This window comes from Arachis ipaensis, chromosome B2 (genome assembly GCF_059453495.1).
Source record: "Arachis ipaensis isolate K30076 ecotype BB chromosome B2, ASM5945349v1, whole genome shotgun sequence".
Taxonomy (NCBI): Eukaryota; Viridiplantae; Streptophyta; class Magnoliopsida; order Fabales; family Fabaceae; genus Arachis; species Arachis ipaensis.
In genome coordinates, this window is record NC_142437.1 from 87,976,653 (window position 1) to 87,985,784 (window position 9,132).

General features: G+C 34.1%; 2 protein-coding genes across 2 annotated transcripts; both read left to right on the forward strand.

Moving 5' to 3' along the window:
• The first annotated feature begins 641 nt into the window (after positions 1-641).
• On the forward strand, positions 642-4,916 carry LOC107625381 (pentatricopeptide repeat-containing protein At1g80270, mitochondrial). Its single transcript, XM_016328011.3, has 4 exons — positions 642-904; positions 1,169-1,260; positions 2,105-2,654; positions 3,368-4,916. The coding sequence occupies exons 2-4, from the start codon at positions 1,220-1,222 to the stop codon at positions 4,607-4,609; spliced, it is 1,833 nt and encodes a 610-aa protein (XP_016183497.1). The 5' UTR covers positions 642-904; positions 1,169-1,219; the 3' UTR covers positions 4,610-4,916.
• A 2,502-nt stretch (positions 4,917-7,418) lies between these two features.
• On the forward strand, positions 7,419-8,321 carry LOC148574740 (uncharacterized). Its single transcript, XM_088505946.1, has 2 exons — positions 7,419-7,488; positions 7,600-8,321. The coding sequence occupies exons 1-2, from the start codon at positions 7,419-7,421 to the stop codon at positions 8,319-8,321; spliced, it is 792 nt and encodes a 263-aa protein (XP_088362072.1).
• Positions 8,322-9,132: the final 811 nt, after the last annotated feature.

Below are 9,132 nucleotides of genomic sequence, written 5' to 3' on the forward strand. Positions count from 1 at the left end.
CATAAACTACTAACAAAAACATTAACTGGAATTGAACCACACCTCAGACACTTCATTGGATTCAAAACAAAAATTCACTTCGCTCTGGTTCAGTTGACAATCTAAACTTGAATCATTCATTATCTTCAAAACGATTTTCAGAGCTTGATTTCAAAAATGAACGTAGAAAATAAAGGAAATCGAGAAAAACGTAGAAAGAGAGCGCAAAGAGAAACGCACGAAAACGCCGAAAGAGAACGTATAGAGAAACGCACGAAAACGACAAAAGAGAACGCAGAGAGAAAGCACAAAACTGCAGACGAAATTCGAAAAAGAAAACGAAATTCTTTCGAAAAAAGAAGTTATATATTCGCACGTTAATTGAAAAATCTGTCAAATTAAGAGGCGCGTGAAATATACGTGCTAGAAGAGGCGCGAGTGAGGTGAATTAGGATATATTGATTTGTATGAATTTGTATAGGAAAAATGCTTGTACCTGGAGAATAATTAATTAATAATTAACGTATCATATAAATATGTTCTGAAGAGAGATTATTGACAAAAAAAAAAACTAATCAATCCCACAAAATTAAACGAAAATTTTTTTTTCCCCCAAAAGCCTCGAAATCCTAAAATAAATTATCAGGAGAAGTATTCATCCTGTCAAAAAAAATAAAAAAAAGGGATGAAAACCCTAATTTCCTACCCCCATAACCTCGGCGCCCCCACACCATAAAAAACCTCACTCACTCATCACTCACTCATTACGCACGGACTTCCCTCCTCCCTACCTCACTCACCGCTGTGCATCCTCCGATTGCGTCGTCTCTCTCCGCTCCGCTGCAGGTCGTGCTCGTGCTTCCCCTCCGTTTCAGGCTGAAGCTCCGAAGCTGCTCCGTCGCTTACTCTGCTTCTGCTTCTGTAGGTGAGTTTTTATTTTTTATTTTTTCAGTAATTATTTATTAATTTTTTATGCTTAGTTTTTTCAGTTTTAATTTAGGTTTAGATTTGTTTATGTTAAGTTGATGCTAATTAGATAAATTAATGATTAGTTTTACTGATTAGACAATAGGTTCTGTGACGTAACTGGGAATATGTTTAGCTAATTGGGTTAGATGATCAGTTATACTATTTTTTTTTAAATAGTATTTTGAAGGGTTTTACATTTCTAGTTGTTGCTACTTGCTAGGGTTTAAGCTTTCAAGAACTTTGCACCTTTCTCAATCTCCACTCGTCAACCATGTGGGCTCTTCGTCGAGCTTCCGTTCGTCTTAGTCTCAGGTAAATAACACTCTTTAACTTCTCCCTCGTTGCCCTTCCCATTAATCTCTACTCTCGATGGAAAAATTGAAGTATTTGCCCATCTTTTTTCGTAACTAAATGTTGAGCTTTGAATCTAGGTTTTGTTTCTTAATTTTCCTTTTTATTGCAAAATGAGTGCCTCTTAAATTCGTAGCAGAAGTTTACATGTTTAGTGCTGTAATACATTTCATGCAACTAGACCTTGTAACTTTGTTTAATTTGATGCTAATTTTATATATTAACAGATTTAGAAATGTATGGTTCGAACATGAATAATCTATGATATGGTACTATGATGATGTTTGACTACTATTGTCGATGCTACCCGGTGGGTAGGACTTGGATTTTGTTTTTGATTTGCCTCTTCCTCTTTTTGAGCAAGCTGTAGAGTTGAGAACTTGACAGCTTGTTATGTGACTGTAGGAGGAAGAAACAATGGGTGACATAATATTGACAATTTATGTTATTTAAGTTGAAGTAAAAATTAATTTTAATGTAAACTAAGGGGGTGCAAGAAAGAATTAATGTTAAACCGGGTTGCAATGTGTGCAATTTTATTCATATATTGGGGGTTGTAGTTTCCATTAGGCTAGTATTTTAGGGGATGAATTTATATATTTGTAGATTGTCTATAACATGAAGACTTGGTTTCTTACATAACATGGTGCATGATTCTGTTGCTTGAACCAGCAACAAAACATTGAATTATCATTTATTACCTAGAAAGGTTGTGTTGGTTTATTTTAGTTTCACATTTTGCCTTTGGTCATGCTCTAGTCCCTATAAGAGTTTGCAGTCACTTTTTAATGTGCACTGTTTGCAGGAGCCAAGGATTTAGTCTAGGAGCATCTACTGCTTCTTGTATCAAGCTAATGCCAGCTGCTGTGGAAGATGGGGCTGGTATCAGTGGATATTTTCAAATAACATGCAGCAAAGTTCTGTCAACAATGACATGTTATCATGCAGGTCATTCTTCCCCCAAATTTATTATGAGCAGACGTGAACTTTCGTCACAAGCTGATGCAAATAGTATGAACAATGACGATGATTTGGATGAAGCGCTGTCTTATGAGCTGCAGACACGAGGGATTAATGACGAAGTTGAGACTGACTTAGGCGATGATGACGAGAATGTTAACAAATCACACGACGAGATGGAGTTATCTGACACTGAGATTGATCCAATAGAGAAAAAGTCACTGCGTAGTAAGCATCTGTCAAAAATATTCACGGCAATTATTAAAGCTCCAGGATTGTCTGTTCGTTCGGCTTTGGATAAGTGGATTGAAGAAGGGAAAGACATTAGTAGGCAAGAGATCTCACTGGCCTTGGTTAATCTCCGGAGGCGTAAAATGTATGGGAGGGCTTTGCAGGTAAATTGATCAAAGTTAATAGTATTCTACTCTTACAATTAATCCAATTCATTTTATTTGTGAACTCATGCTGATTAAGTAGAGTATTAGACATTGCTTTACTTTTATGGATGTTTGATATTTGAATTTTTCCAGCCTGTCTGTGATATAATTAATAGCGGAAATCTCTCTCCCAGCATCTCTCCCGTTTAGCAGTTTCCTGCTTGAAAATGTTTCCTATTCCTGCAGTGGATTGATACTCGGGGCCAATATCCATTCACTTATATTGTAAATTTAATTTAGTTTGCTAGATTAAGTTTGAACAACCAGGAGATTGAATTTTGGACTGACCTTAATGGTCATCTAGTGCTCTTTCAACCTTTATGGCTTCTCTGTAAGAGGGATTATATTGTTGCTCTTTTGTCTTTTTTACCATATTCACTGGTATAATTTGTGGGGGCATATATTTGGATATCTTTTTCCTCATTGATTTTAATAATTGTGTTTTATGAAATTTTCATTATTCTATGAAATCTTTATCATCTCAAAAGAAGAAAATATATATGTATTTTTTTTGTGTTTAAGGACTATATTTTTCCCATGTAAAGAAAAGAGGACAATATATTTCCTTTTGTTGCTGATTGACATGTTTTGCCTTGTTTGAGCTTCTGGTTTATGATGTGATCTTATTTTAATTGTGTGAATCTGTTGTACTTTTCTTGTTGGTATTGTAGCTCTTCGAGTGGCTAGAGTTAAACAAGAAGCTTGAATTCTTAGAGCAGGATTATGCTTCTCGACTTGATTTGATTGCTAAATTACGTGGTATGCCAATGGCAGAGAAATTTATTGACAGTGTTCCAAAGTCATTCAGAAGGGAGTTGTTATACCGAACTTTACTTGCTAACTATGTTAGTCAGAACAAGTTGAATAAGGCTGAGGCAACATTCAATAGAATGAAGGACTTGGATTTACCTCGGACAGCATTTGCTTGTAACCAAATGCTTCTTTTGTATAAGAGGGTTGACAAGAAGAAGATAGCAGATGTGTTATTGTTGATGGAAAATGAGAATGTCAAACCTTCTACGCTTACCTATAAAATTTTGATAGACACAAAAGGGTCCAATGATATTGCTGGGATGGAGGAAATTGTGGAGACAATGAAGACTGAAGGCATTGAACCAGACTTGCAAACACAAGCAGCCTTGGCTAGACATTACATCTCTGCTGGGCTTAATGAAAGAGCCGAAGCTATATTGAAGGAGATGGAAGGTGAAAACGTGAAAAAGAAACAATGGGTTTGCCCTACTTTGCTCTGCCTTTATGCAAAGTTGGGAAAGGCTGACGAAGTAGAGAGAATTTGGAAGGTCTGTGAGTCTAGCCCTCGAATTGAGGATTGCATGAGTGCAGTTGAAGCATGGGGAGCATTAAACAAAATTGATAAAGCAGAGGAAATTTTTGAGATTATGTCGAAGAAATGGAAACTCTCTTCTGGTAACTATAATGTACTCCTGAAGGTTTATCTCAATCATAATATGCTATTGAAGGGTAAGGATCTTGTTAAGCGAATGTTAGATAGCGGCTGCAAACTTAACCTATTGACATACAATGCTCTTGTCAAACTTCATGTCCAAGCTGGGGAAGTAGAAAAGGCAAACTCTCTCTTGCAGACCGCAATCCAGCAGAACCGAAACAAGCCATTGTTTGATACTTTCATGGCTATTATGGAAGAGTATGCGAAGAGCGGCGACATTCATAATGCAGAAAAGATTTTCTACCAAATGAGGAAAGCTGGCTACATTTCTCGATTCACTCAGTATCAAGTTCTAATCCAAGCGTACATAAATGCCAAGCAGCCAGCATATGGAATCAGTGAGCGGATGAAAGCCGATAACATATTTCCAAACAAAGCTATGTCTAAGCAATTAGTTCAAATTAACCCATTTGAGAAAATTGCAGTTTTGGCATTACTTGATTAATGACAATAGCCATGAGAGGGTTGTTTCTGCACTTTAACTTGAAACTAATTATTTAGTTATATAGCAGGTTGTGAGGATCCTAGAGTTTAAAGTGAATTTGCAAATTTACGGTTGGCTAAAATCTTATCATATGCATTAGTCCAAATGCAAATGGAGTTCTTGAGATGGTCCTTATTAAAAATACCGAGTCAATTTGTTTTCTGGAACTAATTTGTAAGCTGGTGAAGGATATTTGAGGGGTAGGGACTAGGGACTATGTTGGGAGTTTCTATTTCTCAGAAGTTATATCTGATGCTGATGTATCTAATTTATTCTATTTCTAATTTGTATGCACGGATACGGGACCAAGATATACGAAAACACCATAAATTTATGCTATGGTGCAACCATACGGGATATGTAGGCAACACACGGAACACAACATATATGAAAAATATAATTTTATTAATATTAAAATAAATAATTCTTTTAATTATTTTTAATATTTTTTAATTATATAAAGTATTTAAAATATTTTGTTTTCATAAATAATAATATATATTATTTTTAAATTTATTTCAAGAATATATATTAAGAATAAAATTGGACGCGTTGACACGTGATAGTATTTAGGTGTGTCTAAATATATCCGAAGAAAAAAATTTTATTTTTTATTAAAACACGGTTGGACAAAGCAGATATGTGTGTCAGACGAGTGTCGCTTGGACACGACAACTCAGCGAAGTGTCTGTGCTTCATAGAATTTATGTCGTAGATTTTGTGATATATGGGCATTACATATATGTAAAAATATATATAAAAAAAAGATTGTAATAATATTTTAGTATTTTATTATTTAAAAGTAAAAGTAAATTTTTTAAAAATATTTTTGATTACTTTTTAATTGTGGAAAATATTTTAGATATTTTTTTTAGGGTTAAGTACGATTTTGGTTTTTAAGGTATAGACTGAAAATTGTTTTCATTTCCAACATTTTTTTGCTACAAAATCGTCCCTAAGATTTAACTTGGTTTTAAAATAGTCTTTTTTACCAAAATTTTAAATTTTATTACCAAATTACCTCTAACTAAAAAATATTATAAAATAAAAAAAAAGAAAGAAAATGGACGAGAAGGAGAAAGAATGGGGAAGGGAAGAGGGGGGAGAAGAAGAATGGGAAAGAGAAGAGAAGAAGAAGAAGGAAAAATGGAGGCAGTTTTCACTCTGGCGTGGTCTTCTTGTAAACTCCGAATAATTAATAAGTAGTTAGTCAATAAATTAATTTTTATTTAAAAATTTAAAAATTAATTTTAATGAATTAAAAGGATAAAAATAATTAAAATATGAATTTTGACACTAATTTTATTGATTTTGACTTAAAATTAAGCTAAACAGATCAAATTAATTGAATAGGACTCAAACTGGGCAAGATCCTACCGAACTCACCTAAATTTAACGGCTTTAGCCATTTCTTTCCTCCTTTACTATGAAACACGCTTAACTCTTGGGTAAGGAAGGGAAAACATTCCAAACCCTTGACAAAAATTCAATTGTCCAAAAAATTTATGCCATTGTAGATTTTGTGATATATGAGCATTATATATACTAGCGGCTTAACAGACACTGTGTCTGTGCCTGTTCAGTCGTTTTTTTATTGAGTTTAAAAAAATATTTTTATATTTTTATTTTTGTACTAAATAACAAAAAAGTTAAATTTTATGTCCGTTTTTTATTACTTATTTTACTTATCTATAGTTGTTTATATTAGACTTTATAGTTATTGAGTTATGTTTCGTTCCAACAAAAAAAATAGTTATGAAATTATTTTCATTTTTTTTATTGGAGTACATCTATTATATCATCATGATTTTAATAATTGATGTAAAATTTAAAAAATTAAATAAACATATATTTATTTTGATTAAATCAAAGAGTGAATTATATATATTTCTATAGTCAAAAAATAGACTTAAATTTGTTTATAATAAATAGTTTTTTTATCATCTAATTTATAAAAAAAAGTCTCATCTTTTTTATTTATCCTAAAGGTTAAATATTAAAATTGATATTAATACTTTTTTTATTAATAAAACTAAAATAAAACATAAAAATAAACTTTGAATAAAAATAAAAATACAAAATTTTGAATCTCAAAATATAAAATGATTATAAGATAAAAAAAATTACTTAACTTTTTTCAGGCAAATTATATTAGGTTTTACGTTATATTTAAGTGAAATGAGAAGGATGCAAGAGAAGATGGATAAAAAAAAGTTTTTTTTTGATTATTTAGTAACAGTAATATGAGATGATAGATAGTAAGAGAGGTAAGAGATAATGATAGGGTTTCCGTGAATGTGAATTAATGAGATAAGAGAGAACGTGAATGTACGTGATAAGAGAGAAGATGAAGTAGTGGAAATTTTTGAACTTAGAATAACTGACATATAGTGGGGTAGATTATTAGAAAGAGCAAAATTGAAAAAAAAAAATTGGACACCAAAACATGTTTTGTCATTATATATTGTTATAAATATGTAAAAATATAAAAAATAGATTGTAATAATATTTTAATATTTTATTATTAAAAGTAAAAGTAAATTTTTTAAAAATATTTTTGATGACTTTTTAATTGTGGAAAACATTTTAGATAATTTTTTTTTGTTAATAATTAATAATACTAGCGGCTTAACAGGCACGCGCTTTTTTTATAGCTTGGAATGTGAGAGGAGCTGGAAATAAGCTGGCTCGGGTGCATCTGAAACAATTGGTAAAGAATTTTCATCCATACGTTTTTATCATTTTAGAGAGTCATTGTGCTTTCCAAAAGATGGCTGTCTTTTGGAACAGATTAGGTTATACTCCTATTCATATTGAAGAAGCTCAGGGGCATAGTGGAGGTATTTGGGTGCTCTCTGCATGGCCCGGAGTATCTTGCAATGTCGTGGCAGCGAGTTCGCAAGTGGTGTGTGTTGAGTTTTTGAATGACGGTTTTTCTTGGGTCTGTGCAGCAATTTATGCAAGTCCCGTTCCTAGCAAAAGGGAAGAAGCTTGGAGGGTTTTGACAGATTTTTCTAGAAATTATTCAGGTCCTTTATTAGCTATTGGGGATTTTAATGAGATCCTTCTTTCATCTGAGGTTAAAGGTGGGAACTTTGTCTCTCGAAGGGCAGAGCGGTTTGGAGCTCTCCTAGATGAGTGTGGTTTGATTGATTTGGGAGCCCATGGATCTTTGTACACTTGGTTCAGACATATGCAGGGTAATCGGTTCATCTCGAAGAGGCTGGATAGGGCTGTGGCTACTGATGCTTGGTGTTTTCGTTTTCCAGAAAGCTATGTGGAGAATTTGGCGAGGATGCATTCTGACCACTGTCCCATTATGATACGATGTCAAGGTAATGATAGAAGAGTCGGGGTAAAACCTTTCCGTTTTCAAGTAGCTTGGTCTTATCAGCCAAGTTTTTTGTCGGTGGTCAGGGGTGCTTGGGACAAGGGTAGACCCAATCCTATTCGTTGCCTTTCTCAGGTCAGAGATGATACTTTGGCCTTTAACCGAGATGTCTTTGGGAATATTTTTAAAAGAAAGAGGGAATTGGAGAGGCGTGTGGCCAGTATCCAACAGCGAATGAAGAGAGTTGATGCTTTATCCCTCATACAGGAAGAAAGGGAGTTACAGGCTGAATATAGTAATCTGTTTATGCAAGAGGAGTTGTTTTGGTATAAAAAATTCTGAGAGCACTGGGTCAGATTTGGAGATAGAAATACTAAGTTCTTTTATATGCAAACCATTATGCAGAGGAAGCGTAACAAGGTTCAGGGGTTGTTTTTGGAGGATGGAAGATGGAGTACTGATCCGCAAGAACTCGAAGAATGTGCAATTGGATTTTATAGAGATCTTTTTTGTAATGTGGAACAGGTAGAACTTGATGTGATGGGGGATCAGGAATTACCTTCTTTATCTCGTGAGGCTATTGAAAGTCTCACAAGAAATGTTTCTAAAGAAGAGGTTAGGAAGGTGGTTATGGGCATGAACTCTTTTAAGGCCCTAGGTGCCGATGGTTTTCAGGCTTTTTTCTTCAAGGAATATTGGGAAGTGGTTGGTACAGAGGTATGGGAACTTGTTAAGAAGGCTTTCGCTGGGTTTGATCTGGATAGTGCTCTGTTTGACACTTTGGTGGTGCTGATTCCTAAAGTTGATAACCCGTCTCGCATGAAAGAGTTTCGTCATATCAGCCTTTGTAATGTCATCTACAAGATTATAACTAAGGTGGTTGTGGAGAGGTTACGACCTTTTCTACAAGATATCATTGGTCCTCTGCAGGGAGGGTTTATTCCTGGAAGGGGTGCCCCAGACAATATCATTGTAGCCCAGAAAGTTCTCCATTTTATGAAGAAAACCAAATCAAAGAGAGGTGTTCTTGCTTTTAAAATTGACCTAGAAAAGGCTTATGACAGGGTGAGCTGGGAGCTTTTGGAGCAATCTCTCCTAATGTTTGACTTTCCAGGTACTATTGTTTCTCTTATTATGAAATGTGTAAAGTCTT

Coding starts and splice junctions, on each gene's coding strand:
- LOC107625381 (XM_016328011.3), top strand. CDS start 1,220: ATGTGGGCTCTTCGTCGAGCTTCCGTTCGTCTTAGTCTCAG. Junction 1,261..2,104: donor TCCGTTCGTCTTAGTCTCAG/GTAAATAACACT, acceptor CACTGTTTGCAG/GAGCCAAGGATTTAGTCTAG. Junction 2,655..3,367: donor TGTATGGGAGGGCTTTGCAG/GTAAATTGATCA, acceptor TTGGTATTGTAG/CTCTTCGAGTGGCTAGAGTT.
- LOC148574740 (XM_088505946.1), top strand. CDS start 7,419: ATGGCTGTCTTTTGGAACAGATTAGGTTATACTCCTATTCATATTGAA. Junction 7,489..7,599: donor AGCTCAGGGGCATAGTGGAG/GTATTTGGGTGC, acceptor GGGTCTGTGCAG/CAATTTATGCAAGTCCCGTT.